Below are 27,988 nucleotides of genomic sequence, written 5' to 3'. Positions count from 1 at the left end.
TATCTCCACAGTATGTCTATACTTTCGCATTTCTACTGGTGGCCATGCTAGGGCTACAGAAATACACAATCCGTGTACGTCGCCGGTTATTGGGCTCAAAAACCGGCGAAAAAAAATCATAAGTAGCGATCACATAAAGTCGGGTATTGAAAACATTTTTCAGAGCAATGGCTCATCCATCTACTTCGAGAGAGGAAGATTTTATGCTGATAGAAGATGCATTGGCCAGTATGCAGTCTCCAAGAGATACCGTTATTGATGATGATGATGATGTTATGGCATGGACAGACCAAGATATTTACGGTATTTTAGCTCAAGATGAATGGTGTGATTTCGCTGAAGAGGAAATAGAAACCTTGGACTACGAAGATCATGTGGAAGTGAATGCAAACAGTGAATTATTATCTTGGATACCTGGCAATCCCTTATTAATGCCCGTAATTCCATTTACTGGAAACCCTGGCATCAAACAATTCATGGCAGAAACACAACAAATTAATTATTTTAATTTAATATTCAATGATGAATTTTATGATCTAATTATTTCATGTACAAACGCAAATGGTGCTAATATTAAAAGAACTAGCAATGCGCCTCATGCTAGGTTTCGATATTGGAAACCAGTGACTTTAGAAGAATTTAAAATATTTCTAGGATTATTATTATTAATGGGTATAATAAAATTAAACCGATTGTCCGATTACTGGAAAAAACATTATCTATTTAGTTTGAGATTTTCAGATTACATGTCAAGAAATAGGTTTTTTATGATTTTAAGAGCACTAAATGTGCAAACTATTCCAGGTAATCAAAGCATTTATAAAGTAATAACATTAATCGAAATATTTAACAAAAATATGGAAAATATTTACTACCCAAGTAAAGAGGTGACAATTGATGAGTCGTTGATATTATGGACTGGTAGACTACGATTTCGCCAGTATTTAAAAAGCAAAGCCCATAAGTATGGAATTAAACTTTATATTCTAGCAGACAAAAACGGAATTTGTATGTCCATCCATTTATATGCTGGCGCTCTAGACAGGATAGTGGGAGGTAGAGACCATGTTAAAAAAGTAGTGCGTTTATTAATCGAAAAATATACGAATAGTGGACATTCTCTATATGTTGACAATTATTATTCGAGTGTAGATATGGCAGAAGAATTATTAAAAAAAAAAACGTATTTGACAGGTACGATAAAATTTAATAAAAAAGGAAATCCTAAGACACTTATAAATACCATGTTACAGCCAGGCGAACTATGCCTAATGCATAATGCTAATAATGTGACTGTAACTAAATGGAAGGACAAAAGGGATGTTTGCTTTATTAGCACGGAACATAAGAGCGAATATGCAGAAACTCATAATAAATATGGAAATGTTTCATTTAAACCAGCAGTCCAAATTAAATATAATAAACATATGAGAGCAGTAGACAAACACGACCAAATGTTAAAATATTATTGTGCTGAACATAAGACACTTCGGTGGTACAAAAAAGTGATTATACACATTATACAAATTAACTTGATCAATGCCTTTTTTTTATATAATTTAAATAGGGATCCTAAGATATCTTTATATGATTATCGATTAAATATAATTGAACACTTCTTGCCCAAAAAATCAACAGATGATAATATAAGATCTTCAGCAAGTGGTAAGACACATTTGCCAACACATTTACCAAAAATAAATGGTAGAAGAATTAGAAAAAGATGTAGGCAATGCTACAATATCAATAAAAAGAGAGTGGATGTTTTATTTGGTTGCCCAGATTGTCCAGGTTTTCCTGGCTTATGTCTAGATTGCTTTAGGGCATATCACAATTATTAAAATGAAAATAATATAATAATATATAATAAATAATTAAAAATAAAAAGCCTTTTATTTCTCACTAATTACATAGTATTTCGTTAGTAACAGTTAAGAGCATTAATGTTTGTGTTAGTAAGAACCCATCGCTTCGAAGGTGAAGGCCTCCTCTAGAGTTTTCCATGCTTCTCTATTTTTCGCTATCTCCATCCATCCTTCGCCAGCTATCTTTATTATGTCGTCAGTCCATCGAGTTATAGGTCTCCCTCTCGTTCTAGTGCCTGTGGGTCCTTTCCATGCTGTTATTGTTTGAGTCCATCTATTATCTGTCAGTCTCGAAAGGTGGCCCGCCCAGCGCCATTTGAGTTTTTTGCAGTAATAGAGAGCGTCTGCTACTTTAGTTCTATTTCTTATGTTTCTGTGTGCTATTTTGTGTATTCTTTTGATATTTAGCAGACTTCTCTCCATACCTCTTTGACACGATCTTATTTTTGACTTAGTCTTATATGTAAGTTTCCATGTCTGGCTGGCGTAAGTTAATGAGGGAAGTATACATGTGTCCGTAACTTTTTTCTTGACGGCAATTGGCATATCTCCTTTAAATATTCTCCTTCAGACTCCAGTACATTTTCCAAGAATTGGAGATTCTCCTGTCAATCTCTTGTTCATTTCTCTGTCTCAGGAAAGAGATTTGTTTTCCTAAATAGATAAAGGAATCCACATATTCCAGCTCGACATTTTCTAGATATATTGGACTTTTTGTAGAGTTTGTGAGTACTTTGGTTTTGCTTCGGTTAATTTCCAGGCCTACGTGTTTACTTGCGGTGTACAATAGGTTTATCATCGACTGTAGCATTTTCTGATAATAAGACGATGTCGTCTGCGAATCTCAAATTACTCAAATAACGATTGTTGATTTTTATACCTACATTTCCCCAATTCAGATTATCAAAAATCCTTTGTAAAACAGAAATAAACAGGGTGGGAGATATCCCATCCCCCTGTCTCACTCCCCTTCTGATGGCTATAGGAGGTCCAGTCCTTTCAAGCTTAATTCTACTATAACAATTACGGTAGAGGTTTTTCAGGATTTTTATACAGGATGTAACAAAAATAAGTGATAATACTTTAGGGTGTGTACGTGTTCCTTGTAGAGAGTTCACTGTGAAAGTAGCAGCGCTGAAAGACCAAAAAATTTTTTCACTTTTGTATGGTGAAACTCGTGACGCTCGGACCCTTGCCCATACAAAAGTGAAAAAATTTTTTGGTCTTTCAGCGCTGCTACTTTCACAGTGAACTCTCTACAAGGAACACGTACACACCCTAAAGTATTATCACTTATTTTTGTTACACTCTGTATATGCTGGGTCAACTCCTTGCGATTGTAGGGACTCCCATATGGAGTGGTGGTAAAGAGAATCGAAAGCTTTTTTTTAGTCTATAAATATAAGGTAAAGTGGTTTATTAAATTCTTGAAATTTGTCTATTATTAGTTCTATAGAGTGGATATGATCAATCGTGGAGAAACCACTTCTGAACCCCGCTTGTTCTGCGGGTTGATGTCTTTCGATATTGTCTCTGATTCTCTTTTCCAAGATAGACGAGAAAACTTTATATATTGAGGACAGCAGGCTTATTGGGCGGTAGTTTCCAATATTATTTGGGTCTCCCTTTTTGTATATCAAAATTATATAAGATTCCGTTCATTATGTTGGTACTATAGCCGATTCAAGCACGAGGTTAAAGAGATGCGTGAGAGGGACAGCTAGGTATGGGCATTCAATTTTCAAGGCTTCGTTAGGTATTTGATCCGGTCCAGGGCTTTTGTCGGTTTTGGTTTTCGTAATTATTTATTACCTCCTCTACATCGATCTCGTGTATATTTATAGGTGCTTCCATCGACGTGTTGGTAGTGGGTGTCAACTCTACATTTTCGTAAAGATTTTTGTAAAAGCTAGTAGCTACTTTCAGTATTTCGTTTCTATTGTAAGTTATATTATTCGAGGTTTTTAAACCTTCTATCCATGTCTTGTGCAATCTAAGTTCCTTGTTTGCTCTTTTTAAGCTGCCTGACTGTAATACATGTTTTTCGAAAGTGTTTTTACGATGTATGTTATAATCGTTCCGGATATATTTACTAACAAGCTTATATAATGCTTTTAGTTCATTTTTTAAACTCCTTTAAAAAGGAAAATAATACACTTTGTTATTCTCTAATACATTTAAGATTTTGATATTAGATTCTCAAATTTGTTCAAAAATCTATCGAGATTAAATAAAATACAGATTCTATCTTGATCTTGTCTTTTATTTTATATTTCATATAGTCTTATTGTGCGAATAAGGTGTTCATAGCATTCCAACCGATTGTTCGCGGGAACATTTCTAAGTCGAAATGCTAGCATTATACCCAAGTCATGCTCAAACTGAGCGTAAATGGGAGGTAGTTCGTTCATTGTATTAAATTCAGTACTGAGATCTTTTGCAAACAATGTGTTAAAATATTTTTTGGCTGTGCAACATTCTTGATTTGTTTGGGTTTCACTTGAAGAATCCTTATTTTTTGCCATTGGCGTTTTTAAAGAACTTTTTTTCCTACTAACAATAATTTCATCTTCATCAGTGTCAGTAATTTTTTCTATGCTACTGTCTGTTGAGTTAGTATATTTTATGTCATGGCAAGTACGAGAGCTTTCAAATTTCCTTTTCAATGTAAAGTTTTGCAATATTGACTGACTACATTCTGGAAAATTTTCATTCTCATTATTGTCGTTTTCCGAGCAATTTTCATCTATGTTTGTAAATAGTGGTTGGCTACATCCAGAAAAGTCATGGTATTCCTGCTGATTATCTAAAACAAATGTATTTCATTTGTTTAAATTAACAATTTTATGAGAGCTTTTAATACAAATTTAGATTTTTATAGATAAACAATTACGCTCAGTTATTTATTCTTCAACTAAAATAGATGAAGTTGCTAGTAACTAGCACTAATAATTGAAATTGATACCAACATCTGAGCAAAATTTGCACCAATTGTTGACGACTACTGATAAATTTTATTAACATTACGAATTACTACCTTTATACGCCATTTCACCTTTGAATTACAACTAACACGAACACTGCACACAAAATTGATCTTTTCTGTCCCTGATTTACGCCTATTAACAATAAAATGTGCATAAAACACAACCAGTGGCCAATGCCGCACGTGGCGCGTCATCGTTTAGCAGGGCCGATGACGCTTATGGCGCGTCATCGAACAAACTACTTGGCCTGTGGTAAGAATTCGTGAAAATGAAGGTGGCAACGAATCGGTTAAATTGTCCTGAGTTATGATGACTTTTGCCAACGATTATTGACTTCGTTTACGCAGAAATTAGTTAATTGGCGGGTATAAGTATTTTTTTTTGTGATTCAAACTATTCTGTTAATTTCCTGGAACTCAAAGTATCATGGCGAACTTCAAAATCGGGTGAGAAAGAGACACATTCAAATAAGTATATGATAATATCAATAATAACGTAAATTTTTGATTAAAATTTTCATTTATTAGTCTCTAACAATAGCGCGCCCACTCTAGGGTTAACACTATGGCCATAATCTATTCAAATTTCCGAATTGTTGTGATCCTTATTACACCACAAAATCAAAGGCAAAATTTTAAATAACATTAAACGTCGTGTTCAAATTTATTTTACCACTAACATGGCCCTTATTCTAACTACATAAAGCCTAAAATCTGTGTGGTAGAACTCTGTAAGTAGTGCCGGTATCATCACTTCGATGTTCCCAGCGATAGTGGTAATTGGGCAGCGCAGGCCCGGCGCACACTACGCGATGTAAAAACGCTCGTGAAATCAATAATCGCACGAGCGTTTTAACAACGCACTGATTGCAAAAACACCGTTGCAAGTAGAGATGAGATTAATTTAAAAGCCATCATGTCAATTCACTAGAATTCCTCGCTTTATTGTTCTTTAACTCTGGTTCTGTTCCTTGCATGTTTAATAATGTTATTTTTATTTATTTATTTAAAAGAAATGAGCATTTAGATTATGAGTTGTAAATTGTTTCGTCATTAGGGCTCTTGCCTCTTATAAATAAACTAGATGACGCCCGTAACTCCATTGCGCGGCAACCGTACATTTTTCCGACATAAAAACTATCCTATGTCTTTCTCGGGACTCAAAGTATCTCCATGCCAAATTTCAGCAAAATCGATTCAGCGGTTTGAGCGTGAAGAGGTAACAAACAGACAGACAGACGGACAGGCAGACAGACAGACACACTTTCGCATTTATAATATTGGTATAGATGCTTACGGAATAGACAAGTATGAGGCAAAAAATGTTAGGTTATAGTCACTTTCATAGAAAAGTTTAATTAATTAAGAAGTTTAATTCATGAAAAGATAAACATTATTATTAGTTGATTAAAGTTAATTAAAACGTTTACAAACATTTAAACATTTACATTACCTTCCTATTGTACCTAAAATTATATTATCCAATCCAACTCATAAAGACTCCTAAAACTTGTCTTGAAATCGCGTAGTATGCGCCCAGCTATATCTGTAGACTGTATCTGCGCTAACGGTTTATCTGGGGATGCGCGAATGTGGAAATATGCGGCCATTGTTACTTGAGCTCGCGGATTCGCCTGGACCTACACCTAGGCCCTTAGCCAAGATACATTCGATGTTTTAACAGCTAAGTTAGAGGTCATAGGTGACATCGTAAGCGCCATGTCACTCAGCTACGCGTAAGGGTCAATTTATAATAACGGTAAATAGCCCTGATAATGTTAGGGGGACGAAATAATAATAAAAAAAAAAAAAAAAAAAAAAAAAAATAACGCAGAGGCGAATTCCCAAAAACTGAACACAGGAAATTCAACCTTAACTCCAGAACGTAACGCATACATTACTTCTACGATGCCAATCAGCGTTGGTCGGGCGCATTCACGCGAATTCGCGCGGATGGGCGCGCCTTTTTAAATTTTCAGAAGTAATAAAGTGCGTTAACGCTTTGGAGTTAAGGTTGAATTTGTTATATTCAACCTTAACTTATATTATATATAACCTTTTAATAATTCGCTTCGATGCGCTTCGACTCTGCGCTAGTTATAAAGTGACCCTTAAAGTTACAGACCAAGACAGACGGCAATTTAAAATCGAACTTTATAAACTATCCTACTTACGTCCTATTATAATTTACATCGTTTAAAATTTTCAACTAAAATACTTTTAAATATTTAGTTCAATGATTACCATAATCTTAGAAATAATGCAATAAAATGTGTCATTGGCTACCTAAGCTTTACCGTAAACTTTCTATAATATTGTTTAGATTCCGCGCATAATCCGAACAAATTATCGAGCTGTTGACATTTCATTATTTTCCACAAAAACCTCAATCGCGCGCCGTCACAAACACTATAGCACGACCGTCAGATCTTCATACTTTGTGTCAAAACGATGTTTTCTAATAACGATAAATAACATTAAACTTTTGTCGCGGGACGGTTTGTGGCCGTATTATTTAAAAAATTAAATATTTGTCAAACCAGCTACTTATGAGTAAGCCGGTGACGCAAACGTTCGCGCTAATTTATTTATTAGCATTCTCGTATAAAATAAAGACGTAAAGGTTTAAAAATAAACGACTTTACATGCGAATAGAATGCCGGATATTCAAATTAGTTAAATAATAATTAACTTGGTATGTCGCGAAATACTTATATGGCAATAATAATTAGTTTATCTAAAAGTGGTGAAATTTTAGATTTTAGTCGTTACCCGTATATGGCTTCTTCGAATAAAAAAATATAATAAAATGAGCAATAAAAAAGAATCCGGTTCGCGCTCGCGTAGCAAAAATTTGAAACTTTTGAAACTAGTTTTGAATACTTTAACTATTTCAAAACTAGTTTCACGAGTTTTTTGCTAGGAAAATAATGACGTTTAAGGGTTTAAACTTAGTTAATGTAATTTTGACAGTCTGTATACAAACTGTCAAAAGATTTATAAACAACTACAGCTGTTTAAAGCTTAAAATTATCGACACTAACATGTAGGTAAGTATATCAATATCTTATTAGTTTATCATAATGTTTCCTATCGCTCTATATTCTATTATCTCAAAAGCATGATATGCATAAACACTAAATTCTAAAATCGTCTCATCAATAATGTATTCTTGGCGCCGCATAACATATAACACTAGTATATCTCCACATACTTAACTGCTAGTGTTCCATAATCGACCAATTACCAGAGCCAGTGATGTATGGGAATATGTTAATATAATTAAACACTTAAATAGAAGCCGATTTGGAGTGATTTAGTGCTTATCTCAAATTCCAATCGACCTACGTAAAGAAATTAGATATTTTATGTTTAATTCATTTCGTTTTTGGATTTTTATTGTTGTATTAAGTTAGCCATAAAATTTATTGGTTGTTGAAAGTTAAAGTATCAAAGTTGTGTTATCCGTGTATGTTTAAGTCAAATCGAATCCAAAATTTTGCAATAAATAATACAAGTCAGTTAAATAAAAAAAAATGCACCATAGACAATTTTTTTTTGTAAAAAGTGAATAAAGGTTTTATGTTCTGTGTCTCTCCCGCAGGCTGCAAATCGTTTTTCAAGAGATCCGTGCGACGAAACCTGACGTACTCCTGTAGAGGGAATAGGAATTGTCCCATCGACCAGCACCATAGAAACCAGTGCCAATACTGCCGCTTGAGGAAATGTCTCAAAATGGGCATGAGGAGAGAAGGTGAGTCCACAAAAATTCATTAAAAAAACAGAAATTAAAAAAGTAACAAAAAATTAAAGCATGTCACTAACAGACTAACATTTCATGCCTGTGTTGAGACATTGACTAAAGATTTTTTTCTGTTTACCGGTACATAGTGTTACTATGTAAGTATATAACATAGTTACGACGTGTTTGCGATTATTTTATTACACCTATATAACGTTAAAATAATAAAATTACTTCACCATGGACATAGCGTTGAATCCAAATAAAAAGACTTAAATATTTTTTGAATATAGATTCTATAACATATTATGTTAGGACATAGCACCACGCATATTTGTCGGATAAACACTTAAAACACGAAAAATATTCACAACTGAATAAGTTACATCCTCCTTTTTAGAAGTCGGTTAAAAAGTGACACTATTGACGTAAATATTATACTTCAATGTCAACAGTTTCTTTCTTAAAATGAGCCCAAAAAGTACTAAAGTGTCTAAATTTTTTGGCCAAGCTGCTTTCTGAAACATTATATTATTATGATAGATAACATCCTCATTTACTCCGTTATGCCAAAACTCGTTTATCGCACCGGAACCGTGCATTTTTCCGGGATAAAAAGTATCCTTGTTCTTTCCCGGGACTGAAAGTACTCTATGTCTATACTCAAAAAAAAATCGGTTCAACGGTATGGACTATAAACTTTCGTATACATATATATGACATAAGTAGGATGCGTCTAATATTTTGACGTAGAATTAAGGTTATAAAAACAATGTTTGTACTGTAAAAACTTGAATATAATGTATCATCATTGACTCATTAGTCACAAGTCACAACTATCAATATTTGGACACAACATCGACATTAAAGGAAAACTTATATTTCATAGAAATAATTCCAAACAGGATATGGATATTATAAATTAGCTTTTTCCGCGGTTTCGTCCGCTTGAAATTATAGGTCATACATAATATAATATTTAGCGCCCTTTGAGGGCAAATTACGTAAAGATCGCTCCTAGCACAAACAGTAGGTAAGTAACGTCTCCGTGGTCTAGTGGTATAGAGCGCGGCTCTTGACTCGAAAGTCGTTGGTTCGATTGCCGCGTTGGAAACATGTTATTTCCAAGTTTGGTTAGGACAATGCAGGCTGATCACCTGGTTGTCTGACAAGTAAGATGATCCACCTGATCTCTCGCCGGTCGTGTCGGTCTTCCGTCCCACTGGGTTATGAGAGTAAAGGAATAGAGAGTGCTCTTGTGCACTGCGCACACACTTGGGCACTGTAAAATTACTCCGGCGTAGCTGGCCTGGTTTCAATGAAACCGGCCACCGTCACTGAAACCGGCGTGGGAGCTATTATTATTATTTTTAAATAACCACCCACAATCCGACATGTTGCACGACGTTATGTCAGAGAATATTAACAAAGGTTGTCAAACGTCGTACAAAACTTTTTCTTTACTGCCTATGCTTGTGGTGCATTCTAGCATGAAAACATTGCAATGATAGGTAAGTAGGTATATCCTATCAAAATAATATATTTTCTGAGTAGGTGCCTATATCGTTAAACACGTGTTAAAAATTCAAAATTGTATATTTCAGGTTTATCCATGAGTCAATCAGCTTTGCTTTTCAAGTCTATATCTTTTTAATATACATAATACATACCTATTATGTATTCTAATTATTGAATTTAGGTTAATAAGACGTGGGTTTCGTACGATAAAAGTGGTGACCTCAGAATTTAGTGTTGTCGTCAAATGTAATTTTATCTAAGAAACATCATCAAACTATATTGACAAAATTTCGATAGTCTTTTTCCACGTATAAGGTTTTATCGTGCTGTTATATTTTTAAAAACATGCAAGACTAATGGCCAATAGATATGCTGTAAACTTAATTTGTTTGAAGCTACTTAAAAGGCAATCATTTGATAAGGTCGAATCATGGTTAAAATTAGAGCGCTTGTCATCAATTTGCCAAAAAAATAATATTACTTAATATATAGTGACCAAAAAAATACAATCAACAGGGAAGTTACGAAAATGTATGCGCTTAGCCTGATTTTTCAAAAAAATAAACAGAAATATTTAAGCAAGTTCTGTCAAAATCTACATTCAAAATTTATAATATCGACCATAGATATCGACAGTGTGGAACATTTTGAGAATAATTCGTTTTTTAATAATTATTTAAGTAAATAGATTAGTGTTATTTTTTGGTGGGCAATATTTTCGTTACGGAATATAAAAATAGTAAAAAAATATTACAAAAAAATTATGTCAAAATTTACTAAATTAAGGTAATTTAATAAAGATTTTTACATACGCTCCATACATTTTCTGTCAGAGACTTCATTAAATTAAAGTTAAATGATCATTAATGGCCCTCTTCTCCCTTTAACCTAAATTAGCTATTAGCACAGAAGTAGTGAAAATCAATCTGATCACAAAAAAATCATGCACTAAAACTATCAAAATTGGTTAAGGTGAGGCCAGTTCGAAAAGACTGATTTTTAAACTTCCAATTTGAAGAAATTATGTGAAATTCTCTCCCATCAAAATTTCTGTGCACACAAAAAGAAACAATGTAACGAAATAACCGAACAGAATATTGAAAAATGGTATGGTAATACTGTAAAAAAATCTTGAATATCCATAAAAGTACACTTCAAATTCGAACATCTCGTACGATACGACAATGATATGATTTTTTTTACAAAAAGGATAGGTTTTTTATAGTTCTAGCAAAATAACCGAATAGATTTTTAATAAATGATTCAGTCATTAAAAAAATAAAATAAAATGTATAATTTTCTCCTATTTCGCCCTATCAACAACGCGGCGAGCTTCGTAACCGCCCTATACAAGGCGCGCTGATATGAATGTTATTTCAATGTCCTTAACGTCGATATTCGTGCTGACAGACATCGACCTGCTAAATCAGGGACAGCCTTGCCTTAAGTATGATAAATCTTATAATATATAAAATTCTCGTGTCACAATGTTAGGCCGCGTACTCCTCCGAAACGGCTTTACTGATTTTAACCAAATTTTATATGCATATTCAGTGGGTCTGAGAATCGGCTACTGGGTACTTTTTATTGCACTTGATAAGTGCATTTGTTAAATAAATAATAGTAAATTATTACAACTCGAGACTGACGGCGACCATTGTTTGTGCGACGGGATAGCGATGGACGTTGCCATAGTGACATACTTATTTAGTTACTTCAATAAAACTAGCTGTATGACCGAGCTTTGCTCGGCATTCAATAAAACACGAATAAAATGACATTTTATAAAAATGATTCCTAGCTAGATCGATTTATCGCCCCCGAAACCCCCGATTCCGAGATTCCAGATATATATATATATATATATATATATATATATATATATATATATATATATATATATATATATATATATATATATATATATATATATATATATATATATATATATATATATATATATATACAAGAATTGCTCGTTTAAATATATAAGATAAAATAATATGGGTGGCAAAGAAACGTTTGCCAGGACAGCTAGTAAAAGCTATAAAATTGTTTAGGCCGAAGTATTGAATACGAACGGGTAATTAGTAAATCATTAATCATAGTTAGCTAATGGTAGGCTGATAGGTGTTATTATGTCGTATTGGTTGACCTTTGAATTAACTACATTGTCAACGTAGTTAGGGTTTGAATTTTAAAATATCTAGAAGGTGATCAATTAACAAGTATAGTCCAAGCCATCAGACAAGTCACAAAATTCCTCGTCTTATGGCTAGGACTATAGGCGAGTAGGTATGCTCTTCGCTTACCTACATAGAATACTCTTTAAACCAATATTGCTCTTAGATGGAATCTAAGTCGTTAAACCTATTTTACGCAGATCTTTTAAAAAATATAATAACTAATAACGTTATGTAGCATTTAGGTAGCAGTAGCTGTATGACATAACGAGTAACTCTAGACAGGGGTCGGCAAATAGTTTAAGCCACTAGTGACTAATGAAATTGTGACAAGTAGCGTAGCATATTTTTCCAAATTGTAGAAGTCTCTCTAGTCACTATCACTTAGTCCCCGCGTTGCAACAATTCACACAAAAATTCACACTTGCACATTCACACATCTTACAAAACACATTCACACATACATGGTCCCTACAAAATTAACTCTTGGTAAGTATTAAAATCTAGCACAAATCGAAATCAAACTCCATAATCAAACATACACCCAAACAATTGTGACGCTAAAGCTAACCGTAATGGCGGATGGGTCAGCCGCAGCCCGCAGGTTCAAACACCGCGTGCCGGGGTCACATAGCTGAGACTTGCATCGCGCTTCATCTATGGATGCATCTAGACGCTATATCTATGATAATAGTCATCTCACGCACCGATTTTGGTGAGCCAGCTACGCAATCATTTTAATGATTGCGTAGCTGGCTGGCCCGAGTGTGTGCGCAACTCACTAGGTCAACCTACGTTCCTGTGCTCATAATTACCCGTGACATGGCTAAACCGACTGACGAGAGATCAGGCGCAGGACTGACATTTTACATGCCCATTGCCCATCCAACGCATGGATCATCTTTTCGTCAGGCAATCTGATAATCAGACATTCTAACCAATCTTAAAATAACGCGGGAATCAAACCGACTAGTGATTATACTTCAGAGACATTCATAAAGGTAATTATTTACATGTTATTTGAACCTGAAAATTGATTAAGTATTATTAATCAGTAAGGGAAAAAATTCTAGTTTATTAAAAGAAAATAGATTTTTTTTCTTTAACAAATTAACCAAAAAAAAACAAAATAAAACATTTTACATTTTGCCCTTTAAGTTTTATCATAATATCGTTTTGCATATCGCACCTTTCATTAGGACTATCCCTTCCTTAGCGGAAGGGCGACCCGCTGGCAACCCTTAACCCTTAAGCACCCTGCGACGGCCAAAATACGATTTGTTTGCTGTCAACAAACAATAGAAAGGTGTAAGGTCCCTTTTTAACTGTTAATATCAAAGTGTGCGTCTTTGTCATTAGATAATCGTCTTGCGAGATAAGTTGCATTGTGTTTTTTCCCAGATCAGTTTGCTACTATAAGATAGTGTTATGATTGTATTGTAATGCCTTCGACGCTGATAGCGTTCATTAGATTAAATCGTTCCATTTCTTCTCCTTCTTTATTATGGCGGCAAAATGTTCTTTATTTGAAATCGTTTTTTTTTTCTACCGGCCTAATCGTTTGACTTTTGTTTTTTTTTTCGGACAATTTTAGATGGCAAATGTTTTATGGCACTTACAAGAAGGATGTCGCAATTTAAGTGACCGCCAAAATTTTGTGCCAAAATTATTATGTTGCTTAGAATAGTTGCTCAAAATATTATTTTATGCAAATCACTCGTAGTACTCAGTTGCTGTCAACCTGCTTCAAGGTTGTAGGTAATAATTAAAGCTTTTTGCTAACAAACGTTAACAAAATATCACAATTTACATTGTGCCAAATTATTTTTTTCATAATCACGACTTAATAATATTATGATGTATTGATAAGTAATAAATTTTAGTATAATTATATAGCAATTAGCATAGATCCTTATCATAAATTATAATTTATAAATTATAATATATCTTAGTTTCATCATTGTCTATAGGTAGGTTCATTTTAGCTACAAAAATTAAGTTTTTTTTTTCAATATATTTTATAATAAGTCCAATACATTCATTATTGTTAACCCTAAAACACACGCCTGAAAAACACTACGTCCAGCGCGCAAATTTTACAAAAAAAAACCATACGTTACGCACATCAGTAATAGATACTTTTTGCATTCTCAAATACATCATACCTACAGATTAATTACCAACATTAAGGACCGGTTGCGAGTGCATAATGTATCCACAATGGCGGCTTTTGTTCATCGCACATCAATCAAATCTCATTGTCTGTATATCTTAATAAGTTTTTGTATAGCCGGTCATTTAGAAAGATACTTGCGTGGCCTATACAGTACGAGTAATAATTGTTTTTTAGTAATTAATACTGCTGGTTAATGGTATTTGGCTAGGGCGATTATGACATTCGTTAAAAGTTTGGCATCTGTAAATTCTTTGGGTATTAATCTTCTTCTTCGTTTTGATAATGGATCCTTGGTGAGTTGCCAATGTCAGATGGGTATTACTGATATTTACACAATTTTTACGACTGTCAGGGGTCAGTACGAAGAAGCCCTGAGAAAGTCTCAAGCGTATTCGCCTATCCGCGTAATAATAATCTCGCAACGGTCATGTCGTAATAATACGCGCGACCATTACAAACACGCTATGAAGCGAAAAATATAACAGACAATAACCCACGACGTTGTCAAAACCGAACAATACTTGAGGGGCAAATTACGGCAATGTTTGCATCGCTGCCTGCACGCCTTAGGGCAGGGTGTCCAGGTGGGGCCATTTTGACAGTGGTCAAGCCGTGAGAACTGACCACTTAGAAACAAAGAATTATGAGAAGTGTATCACGATATTATCATTTCCAACGACTGTCACTGTAATGGCCCATTTTCGTGGAAACCATCTTTACGCACATAAAGATGTAATCTGTGCTACGTGACGCTTGCCGGCACGTCGCGAAAAGAAAAAAACCGGACATCGGTCAAAACATTAATTACAACACCGGTTCTATTTTACCACCGGTCGTTTTAGGGTTAAGTTTTCGGACAACTAATTATTTAGCATGAGAACCAGGGGCGGACAGTAAAGAATCTACGGCACAATGTGACCCTCAAGAAATTCGATAGATGTCTGTTAATTTGATCCCAACAAAAGTATCGAATTTCATTAGGTTTCGTATTGGCAAAATAAATAATTTGCATACTTTATAGTTTATACAATTAAGTATTATGCAATGCAAGGTGTGCTTTTTATGAGGCGGCCATAACAATTTTAATCCTAATTTTAATAGTCAACATAGCGCGAAAAAAAATAAACGCAGATTTGTTTTATGAAGTTAACAATAACAATAAATGTTTTATTACTTTATTTTATTAGGTACGAACATAATATTTACTTATTACATAACTTCTAGGTAATATACCTAGGTCCTAGTACTTACCTACTCGCAAAACAAATTTATTAGAAGTCAATGATATTCTACATAATATTATATTCTTTGAGTTTTTCTGAATATATTATTATTGATAGAAGTACAATATTAGCACTCCATTAAAACGAAATCGAGTCTACTACCTGGAAGTTTCTCTAGTGATCCTTATGTCCTTAGCTTAAAGGTTTAATTTATACCAGAGCTAAAATAACTAGGGTAATTAGACTACTTAAATTTAATAATTTCGACAGGTTATTCAGCTATCAAAGATGCAATGGGATTCAGTTGTGTTAAAAACGATCAAAACGCTCAAAATAGGAGGCATTTTGAGCATTTTGATAGTTTTTTAACATCAAATGGAACGCGGGGTATATACCCAGTTTTCGAGAATTTTTGTCAGAACAGTTTTAAGTTAATTGGTTTAACATTTTGACGTTAGCCAATGCAAAGTGCTAGCGAATAGATTTTAGCCATAGCACCTTAGAAATTAGCAATGCGTTATATAAAAAAATATCCACAGCTGCGAACATATTATAACCTCCTCCTTTTTGGAAGCCGGTCAAAAACATTTTGGAAATCTAACTTCGCCGTCGAATGTAACTCGTCTACGCACCCAGATGTGTAAAAAGAAGTGTAAAATGAGAGATGAGCGTGAGATATGTCTGCCATCCATCAGCCATGATTTATGGATGATGTATCGACCGGAGCCGAAAACGCGGGAAAAGTAATTAACTTTAAAACATTTGACGGATTCATTCGGTGCGAGTTGCGACAAAGGTTTTGAGTATTGACCTCACTATTATCGGGAATCGAACTACTGAATTCGATAGTTTGACCTTATGGCAAGTTTTAATTGGTTTAAAACAAAATACATCTATACTTATATCATAAATGCGAAAGTGCCTGTTGCCTCCTCAAGCCCAAACCGCTTAACCGATTTTGGTGAACTTTTTTATAGAGATACATTGAGTCCCCGGAAAGAACATAGGATACTTTATTATCCTGAAAAAATGTACGGTTCCTGCGCGATGAATGACTTTTTGCGCAACGGGGTTGCGGACATCTAGTAAATGGACGCTGTTAAGCATTCGTGTACTAACCCACATAAAAATTACGTATTGAGTTATGAATGCAGTTATGTTCTGTAGATGATTTAGAACAAGACTGCATTCAAAATTTATCAACAAAAAAAATTGTGGGTTAGGACACTAATGCTTAACAGCGACCAAATAATATGTTATACATCTTTAATCTATATATATAAAACTCAAAGGTGACTGACTGATTGACATAGTGATCTATAAACGCACAGCCCAAACCACTGGACAGATCGGGCTGAAATTTGGCATGCGGGTAGATGTTATGACGTAGGCATCCGCTAAGAAAGGATTTTGATAAATTCCAACCCCAAGGGGTTCAAACAGTGGATGAAAGTTTGTATATAATAATACTTCTTAACGCGAGCGAAGCCGCGGGCAAAAGCTCGTACATAATATTCTTCTTCAGGGCTAAAAGGTCTCGATCATTTCTGATAAGTGATAACTATAATTTTAGTATGTAACTATTATAGAAATCACTTAGCTTGTAAGCTTTCCATAAAACATTTGGTCACAGGTTCCTATTTCAAATATTTTTAAGGTCGATCGATTGACATAGACCTCTCCAATCTATCAAAATACATAATACAGACTAGAGTCTATTAACAAGTAGTAATGTATCACACGATACTTTAGACAGACATTATTTTCTCGTAAACCGTACATTTTGCAGTTTGCTACTACATAAAACTGGCCTCCATTCTTTCCCGAGACTCAAGTCATCTTCATACCAAATTTATCGAAATTAGTGTAGCAGTTGTGTGATATTATATCAGATAAACATCCATACTTCCATACTAATATTATAAATGCGAAAGTGTGTCTGTCTGTCTGTTACCTTTTCACGCCGAAACCTCTAAACGGATTTTTCTGAAATACTTTGAGTCCCGGGAAAGGACTATGTCCTTTACTTTTTGTTCCGAAAAAATGTACGGTCCCCGCGTTATAAACGAGTTTTGGCGCAACGGAGTTGCGGGCATCATCTAGTATTTCATAAAATTTGATTATCGGCTTATTCATACACTTCTTCGTAGTTATTAACCGCCTTTAAAAAAAAGGAAACACTTCTTCTATGGATATGATAGTGTAAACAGTGTAACAAACAACAAATCTCCGTAACTCCGCGGTATAATGGTCTGTGCTGTCGGGAATCGAACCGGGACCCCCGCGGAGCACTAACGAACCGCTGTGATTTACGACCGCACATGTAATTCCACAGGTGATGCGTTATTAACACTCTTGTTGCTCATGTAACTATACTCGATGGAAATTTGGCTCGTGTGTTGCCATGGCCAATAACGCCAAAAAAGTTAGACTACGCTTACGGTTTCTTTACTATTTACAAAATTATCTAGATGATTTAAATATTATATGAAACTAGCTGTCCCGGCAAACGTTGTTTTGCCATAAAATGATTTTCCCTATTTTCCTGCTTTTCTCTTGAAGTTTTTTCTATTTTTTTTTCTATAGACCTCACGGAGCCTAACCCCTTTCCAACGAATGCAAAATGTCAGAAGGAAAAAGCCAACTTTTTTTATATATTAAATATAATTCTAAGGGAACCGTACATTGTCTCCAATTAAAAGTAGCCTAAATGACAGATCCGTGTCCGTGATCCCTCATCCAAGACATCTACTCTCTGTAGGTACCTCATCCAAGTCGGTGTAGTAATTTCGGAACATATTCGATGCAAACAAATAAACTTTTTCTTTGTTATATAAATATACGAATATTAATGTTAAAAAAAATATATTACAAATAACACTTAAATCACTATATTTGATATTTTCCAAAAAGGGACAAATGGAAAAAATATATGACTCCAATATTCTTTGAAAATTGGTGAAATAGTGTGAAAATTCATCGAATACTTTAACGACTTTTTTAATATATACAAAGCACATAACCTACAGTCATCAACAAATATACATTCACGTACTTTACATTTAACATAAAATTCCTAGTATGTTAGTTCTCAGGCAATAATGGCCAGTTCGGTACAACACTGTAGAACCAGTTTCGCTTGATATTATAATCGGATAATATTTTAGTGGAAAGTGGAGATCTATCCCACGGTTAGGCGTTTTCTCTGGGCTAGATCAATTTGTAAACCTGTGCCGCGATTCTACACTCGTAGTTTAGCTACGTTCCTTGTTATTGTTTAGTTTAGTCCGTTTCATATTAAACTATAGCAGTGTTTTTCAATATGTGAATCTCAAATCCCTGAGGGGTCGCAATCGCAAGGCTTAAAAAGTAGGAGAATTATAACATAAGGCTATATTAATAAACATAAGCAAATATATGATTTTTTAACTACATTTTTTTAGTACCACATCACATAAAAAGCGTTTAGAAACACTTAACTATAACGCCGTCTGCATGACTGAAAATAGATTGCCAAAATCATTACCTGTTTTTGTTGTTCTTTAGACTTTATTGAAGTCGAATTTCTCTCAAATCCTATTAATGGACGCTGTTAAGCATTCGTGTACTAACCCACATAAAAATTGTGTATTGAGTTATAAATGCAGTTATGTTCTTTAGATGATTTAGAACAAGACTGCATTCAAAATTTAACAACAAAAAAAATTGTGGGTTAGGACACTAATGCTTAACAGCGACCATTTATAGCGTAAAATCTCTACATTTCACCGAACTTATTGGCCAAAGTCGACAATCCCACCATCATTGGGATCACAATATTCAAATTTAATATCAAAATTGGATTAAACATCATCCAAAAATACTTATCCTCCCACGTCCAACGTAAATTTTGGACTAAACGTCTCGAGTTAAATTTAAATAACTTCATGAGTAGCTATCAAAACAAACTTTAAATTATAGAATTTATTTAATTTTTAGGTGTGGATTACTGTTGGAAATTCTGTATGTTTGTTACATCTTAGCTACTTAACTGATTAGGACTTGACGAAGGATTCAATAGATTGCAGTGTCATTGCCAAAATTAAATAGAGCCTCTTTGTCCTTGGTGGATCTAGCTACTTTGCCATATCAGACAAAAACAAAACATTGAATAGCGTATTCATTTTATTTATAAATATTTTTAGAGTATTTACACTATGATTGTCTTAGATTTTGATTAATTCAATTTCTAATAACACAAACCTAAATTATTATTGAACCAGTACCTGCGTACTATACCGATACAACTTTTTATCATCACAATACACATGTCATGTCTATCAAATTTGTGAGCGTGGAATACTTTAATGTGCGAGCGAGAGAGGATCATGTTCCGTTTCATGACCTTATCATCTGCATTATAGGATGGTATTCAAATTGAGAAGCATTCGTGAGTATGGTATACCGTATAGGTTAGCCGTTATGTGTAGGGCTTGACGGTGTTATACTCTGGATTCATCTTCTTATCTTATATATAAAATTCTCGTTTCACAATGTTAGTTACCGTACTTCTCCGAAACGGCTTTACTGATTTTTACTAAATTTTATATGCATATTCAGTAGGTCTGAGAATCGGCTACTGGCTACTTTTTATATTGATGAGTGCATTTGTTGAATAAATAATAGTAAATTATTACAACTCGAGACTGACGGCGACCATTGTTTGTGTGACGGGATAGCGATGGACGTTGCCATGGTGCCATACTTATTTAGTCACTTCAATAAAATCATAAAATGGGTCAAGTAGTTACTTTATATGGCAAAATTACATTTGGTGGGACAGCTGGTTATTCATTAAAATTCGAACTCATGTGGACAAAAGGATGTCGGAGAAACCATACGTTTTGAGACGAAAAGACTCATTTTCTTTCGATTTTTTGTGAACAAAAGGGAATTCCCACAAAAAGTGTATTTTGAGTTTTGACCCAAAAAAGCCTTAGAAGTTAGATGCTGTAATAGTTTCTCTTAGACAAGAGATATCGAGAAAACCCTACGTTTCGCCTCAAAAGAAGCCTACGTTTATTCCCGTAGACTAGTCCATTTTCGTGCAGAAATTTATCAAAATCGGCCACCAAATTTCGTAGCCTTTTCGATGCAAATAATTGTTTTCCTCTATATTATATTAAGTATAGATAAATCATTATTATGGTTTGTCTGTTACATACCCAGTATAGTATAAAATTACTAATAGAAAGTCTTCATTAAAAATGATAGTCAATAAATAACTTTTATCATAATAATGTTAGGATTATCAAAACGTTTATATTATAGACAATCATTTAATTTTAGATCGTAGAACCAGTTCTTATAATAAAGTAGTATTTTTATTATCAATTAGTAATTCATTAATCTTAATTTAATCTCGACATGAAAAATACCGACCGAATTGTTTTAAAAGTTATATTTGCTAATTTGTGAAGGAAATGTTTGATTTCTATTTAAACTTGGCGCAAATACTGTACAATTGATATTATGATATTTTAAAATTGACAGCATGCTATATTCATAACTCATACTACATATATTATAATCAAAATAAAGAGTTACAGAATTCCATACAAATTTTGATATTTTATAATATTTAATTTTTTTGCCTCGATTTACCGTTTAGACTTTAAGAATTGTTTGGAAGATCTTAAGATATTGAAACCGAGTTTAGTATGTACCATGTAGCGAACTAAACACAAACAGTGCACAATCCTGAATCGCGCTATCTTCTCTTTCTGAGATCGGCGTGACATAACTTCTAACGGCCGCTCCCAATATTTGATCTATCTCTGGTTTTGCCCTACTAGAGATAGGAATAGCTCACAATTCACATAAAATATAGGTCTCTAATGTCTAATGTGAGCTATTCCTATCTCTAGTAAGGCAAAACCAGAGATAGATCAAATATTGGGAACGGCCGTAAAATGACAACAGAGGGGTTTCGGCCTGACCAGCGGGGCTATAGTGGTCGCTTTGGAGAATCGTATTATGAATCATAATATGATTAATTTTTTTAAATCGAAAAATGGTCACTCTGCTTGCAATTCATGTCTAGTAATTCGTAATTTCGTACTAATTTGACACAGTTTGACAGTTTTGACAATTCATTTGCTGAATTGATTGAGAGGAATTGCTAAATGTGACCATTTTGGCCCCGCAAGTTACCTCACTCGGTCTGAAAATCTTCCTTGAGCTCTCACTTGTCAAGAAAAGTTGTAGAGAATTTTGTATTCATACATTATGGTAATAAAAACAAATAGAAGAAAACCCTAAGGAAATGAAATATTTACAAAATAAGTGCAAAAAACCGATTTTCGTGACCTTTTGACCTTGAAATTTAATAGTTGCGCACACCCTACCATATGTAGGTTTTGAGACAACATTTAGGGTGCCAATATACAGATATATTTTACAGACTTACAGCTGGGTATCTCGAATTCCGAGCCGAACTCACTATACTAATTGGACTATACTTACCATTACGAAAGTCGTATTCATTACTTCGATAGATTTGAACCTGTTATACTAATGTCTATTCGTCCAAAAGACACTGGGGTACCCGCGCGTGCGTTGTATTCTAACATATTATTTTAATAATCTATTGATTATATTAATTACTTTAGATAATTTCGTCATGGCTACTTTCTAAGACGATATTTTATTTCAAGTGTTTGGGAGTTTTTTGTATAACTGGTATAATTGTGATAACGCTAACTGAGGTAGCCAATTATTATAATTTTATTCTTCGTTTATATTTAAATAACTTGTTAATTAACTTGGAAATTATATTGGAAATGTTGGTAAGATTATCAAAATGGAAAACTATTTTCCCAACGATTTTATATGGTTTCCTTGGTTGTCTGGAAGAAACCGCTTGTAGCGGTAAAACTGCCAATTTGCGCAAATCCTTTATTTTTATATTATTTTATTGCTATGTTTTTAATGTGCAAATAAAGAATTTTTATCATTATTATTATATGCTGAAAGCAATGTTTGTTTAGTGTTTGTTAAGATAGAAGATATTATGAATGCAAACTTTAGTAAGGCAAAATATATTTATGGTACCTTTACAATCGAACTTTGAAGATTTCATGTCAAAACTTATCACTATAAGTTTTGAATGGTCGAAGTCTACGAATAATAAAACTAAGGAAAAGTAATTCCGTCAAAAAACATGCTCCACAATACTTGTCAAAAAAGTGTACCTTAGGTACACATTTCAATACATTTGCAGTATTTAGGTGACCTTGAGCGGTACTAGGCTGACGTTACATGACAGATCAAAAGGAACCAAAAAACGGTAATAGTATGGGAGTTAAGATTCCTTAGTTTTTATTATTCGTAGGGTCCAAAAAGGTTAGTGGTCATGTCTTTGACTGTACAAGCAATGGTGCAATTATTAGTTAAAAGTTACTAATGGGTCTAACCTTGAATAAGAAAGAAGAATTTTATCACTACTCATGTCTACCAAAAAGAGTCAAAATGATGGAATTTGTCAAGCGTTTTGGGTGAGCATTTAACTCATGGGAAAAGTTCACAATTGATTAAACCTATCTGTTCGGGCGCGGTGCAAACGAGCGACCTCATCTCTCTCATCACTCATGTCACATGTATACCTCTGACCTTTATGACAACAACGTAAGGGTCAACTCAGACTGCAAAGCGACGCGTAGATGCATTTGTATTGAATTGACAGACTTGCATGACGGCACACGCAGTGAAGTCTGTCAATTCAATACAAATTTAAAAATGCATCTACGCTTCGCATTGCGCTCTGAGTTGACCCTAAGGCTCACTATCTTATAATTAATGATGCATAATAATGTACTGTAGTATTAGATGTTGCCTTAAACTTTTGCTAACCGGGAATTTTTCCAAGATAAATTTCCATTTTCCAGGATAAAATGTCCGCAAAATCCTAGATACAAAATGTTATCAAAATTAATTCAGCTGTTTATACGTTCAGATGTAATATACAGATAGACAAAAATAGATTATCTTACCCTCTTAACCTAAACGGCTACACATCATGCTTCGCATCTTTATACGTACCATATAATCTCCTAATTTTTTTTATGTCGAAACAATTTGTCTAAGTACCCACCTCCGTCACGTCTACACAGTATCGAGTGTCAGAAAAACAAATAGCCAAACTAAATAGCCGTCATCTATCCAAACTTTCTACCTTATCTATGTACTACAAGCTGTAGTGTCGTGAGAAATGAGCTGCATCAATAACGGATTAAGCTAAAGAGGGAGGGGGAGGCATGGTAACACATTGTAGAAATGTAAACGACAGGAAAAGATTTACATAAATATTATATTATACTTGTTAGACTTAGCTTCAGCGAGAAACTAGACTGGGTTAAAGAGTGAAGTCTATCTATCTCTTGATCTTCGTTTTATTAATAAAAGACATACCTACTTAAACCGAAGATTATGTTAAAATTAAGTTTGGCGAGTGAAGAATTTTGACATTTACCAAACCTACTTTCTTGATTTTTCTCTACCATACTGTAGACCTAATAGTTTACTTTTTTTAACATCCATGACTGTGTTTTTAATCATGTATTACATATAATGATACTATAACCATAATATACCATAAAAAAACTCATATTCTTCCTAATCATAATTCTGTAATTTATTTGACGGTTGGTTGAAAACGGCGTAGCTCCTAGTAAAAGATATCAACGGGTTCTACGGTATCTAAAAATATCCATACTAATATTATTATGAATTCGAAAGTGTATCTGTCTGTCTGTTACCACTTCACGTCCAAACTGCTGAACCGATTTTGCTAGGCACGAAGATACTTTGAGACCCGAGACATAGGATACTTTTTATCCTGGGAAAATGTACGGTTCCCGCGCGATAAACGAATCTTGGCGCAACGGTGTTGTGGGCGTCATCTAGTAATTAATATTTCAAACAAAGGTATTCTACAATTCGCTTAATTGACAACAAAATATCAATATTACATCAAATTTGGTGTATGCGAGTGGAATACTAAACGTATCTTAGTAGAGATCACGCGTATATAGGTTATTCGTGCCCCGACTACCAATAATTGTGTTAGTCATGTAGGCTATAGACTAGTAGATAGAACTACTAGGATTGGTTAGTCATAATCTGTAGACTAGGATATGTACAGACGAAGAGACAAGTTCTAGTCACAAGTTTTTGGTAAAAAAATTATTATACTTAGTAATAAATACATGAACGTTGGCTTTGAGCGTGTTTTTATTTTGAAATGTATTTTTTTATCTTGGAATTCGCTAGTTAAAATATTAAATAGTTAGTAAAGGTTACGTCGACACTTGCATAATATAATTATTTTGACAGTGAAGTTAGAAGTCACTCGTGCTATTTTGGCTCAGACAACAATACTTAAGGACTTAAAATATTTACAGGTTAGTGGTGACAAAAGTTTTTATTTATGACCAATGATCATCTCTCCAACAGTATAAAAATTTACATAAATGATTTGTATAAAATAAATTTTAGGCATTTTATGATACTGATATGGCATGCGCCGGCGCCGTTCGAAATTTAAATTAAGTATAGTGATGGCTGGTAGTCGGTGATTTACATTAATTTACATTAAATCGACACAATCAAGAATTATCTAGAAAGTCAACGAAATTTATGTGGCGCTGACGTTTTTGTTTTTAATAAATTGAACAATAAAATGACTAATAACACATTTAAATATTTGTGTTTATTTAAAAAAATATATATTCGTGAATATCATTTTACGTTTGTTTAATGGGTAAACAATTAATAAAATAGCGAGATATTGGACTTGAGTAGCACACAGGATCAAATTCAATATTTTCAAGCTAATTTTTAAGTCAATAAGGAGGAGGTTATATTATTATGTTTGACTGTGTATATTTTTTTCGGATTATCAATACTTTTTAAACATAATTTTTCCATGCAAAACATTTCACGTTACATAAATTCAATTAAAGTTACGGCGCGATCGAAATAGCGGTCATGATGAGTTTGTGGGCCACGCGCGCTCCCACGGTGCGTCGACACCTAGTAATGGCGTCATTATCGACACGGCACATCCCTAGCGGCGAACAAAGCGGTCATCGACTAATTACACTATCGATGACTTTATTATTAAATATCTTTGTGGTGCACAAAAGTTTTTTGTTACGACCTACGATCGCCTTTTCTGATGATCTTATCGTTTCGATATTGTTCTCTGTGTACGCTTTTAGGCTATCAAAGGTATTATGAACTATGATCTATCTCGATGAAATAAGAAAATGTATTTTAAATAGGCACCGTAATTCTATAAATGTTTAATAAAGCATACTTTATATATAATAATACTTGTATTTGATTGTATTTATTTTTATTTCACATGATTGTCATTTTTGTCAAAATTCACCAAAAATGTTGATAAAAAATCTGAAGCAATTGAGGATACACTCATAATCTTTATGACAAAGATGAATCATGACAGCCAACTATGCGTATAACAAGTATAAAAGATAAACAACCTGCTGGTATAAAAAGCGCTGCGCGTGCGCCGCCATTCGCTCCGGCACTCTCCCGCCAAAACGTGTCCGACATACCTGCCGCATAACCTGCGTAGTGGTGTACAGACTATGCGACTCGAACAAAATCGATAATCTTGAATCCATATTTTTTATGATTATTCTTACCTAGTTTGCTGTAATGTTGATTATATCACATTAAATAACTATTCGAACTTATGTAAAATGTGTGGTAAAATTTTATAAAAAAAACTATCTAGCTCTTGCTAGAGTATATATTTTATCTCTAAAGAACCAGCAAGATCTCAGTAACTGATATTATTAGTAATACAAATTAAATTTTATGTTACCCTATAAAATTTACCGTAGCTGACTCCGTACACGCCTCTATGGCGGTAATATCTGAAGTTGACGTTACAACGATTCGTCGTAGTTTTTAGCTACAATTTGTTTTATGTCACGAATTCTAGCGAGGAGTGCTTAGTCCGTCGGAATTTCCTTCTTGATATATTTTGGGAAATACTTAGGAGTCCGGAAGAATCTCACACTATTCGTTTTTTATGGCCGTGGCGTCTCTGCGGCTTTGCTTAAGTGCCATAAATTTTGTTAGATTTGTCTTCAAAAGGAAAATATTTAAGCTTTCTATAAAAATGCACAATTGATGTGAAACGTTTAGATGTTTTTCTAGTTCAAAGGTACTTACATAATTTGTTTTTAGTAAATGTCGAGCCAATTGATTATAATTTATACATCTATAGACTTTTTATATAAGAAACATACAATAATATTTATGATCATATAAATTATCGATATACCTCAAATCGTATTTTGACATCACTATTTTTGCACAATTTTGCAATAAATATTTCATCGACAATTACTTTTTACACCTCTAGCTTCACTTTTGCGATCCTCGCACAAACACCAAATGACCCACGAACCAAATTTCTCGCATTTAAGGTCAAGTTACATCACACCGATTTAAAACACATTAAATGGGTCTGTCACACGCACGCTTCGGGCAGATGAAACTGTTTCCAAAACGGGATTATGTCATATCCGACAAAAAAGTATCTAATGATGTTCAAATTGTAATACACTTTACTTTGAGACAGGTTGCGAATTGAGATAGCAACATATCCAATATCCATACTAATATTATAAATGCGAAAGTGTGTCTGTCAGTCTATTACGCCTAAACCACTGAACCGATTTGCATGAAATTTGGTAGGGGAATACTTTGAGTCCCTGGAAAGGACAAAAGATACTTTTTTCCGGAAAATGTACGGTTTCCACGAGTTTTCACGCAATAAACAAATTTTGGCGCAACGGAGTTGCGGGCGCAATCTAGTTTTAAATTTTTTATAGGTAACAAGGCCATTTCTTTGAGTACACGAGTCTTTACAAACAGTCAATTTTCCCTGTACAAAAATAAGACTTGCTGTTTTTTTTTATCTTTATGGGTAAATTCGAAACTTGGCTTATAACGATCCTAATACAGGGTCACTAGGGTCAAGGGTGTAACAAAACTAAGTGATAATACTTTAGGGTGTGTACGTGTTCCTTTTAGAGCGTTCACTGTGAAAGTAGCAGCGCTGAGAGACCGATTTTTTTTTCACTTTAGTATGGGCAAGCTCCCCAGCGTCACAAGTTTCCCCATACAAAAGTGAAAAAAAAATTGGTCTTTCAGCGCTGCTACTTTCACAGTGAACTCTCTACAAGGAACACATACACACCATAAAGTATTATAACTT

At 34.0% G+C, this 27,988-nt stretch overlaps 1 protein-coding gene across 1 annotated transcript in view; it reads left to right on the top strand.

The window, feature by feature from the left end:
* The window catches only part of LOC121734473 (COUP transcription factor 2-like), a 139,139-nt gene that overhangs the window by 61,838 nt on the left and 49,313 nt on the right, over positions 1–27,988 (top strand). Inside the window, 1 exon segment of the mRNA XM_042125085.1 lies at positions 8,456–8,605. Within this exon segment, the coding sequence (XP_041981019.1) occupies positions 8,456–8,605 (150 nt within the window).

Source organism: Aricia agestis, chromosome 15 (assembly GCF_905147365.1).
Source record: "Aricia agestis chromosome 15, ilAriAges1.1, whole genome shotgun sequence".
NCBI lineage: Eukaryota > Metazoa > Arthropoda > Insecta > Lepidoptera > Lycaenidae > Aricia > Aricia agestis.
Note: the sequence above shows the minus strand (reverse complement) of the source record. Positions and strands in the feature narration are given on the sequence as shown.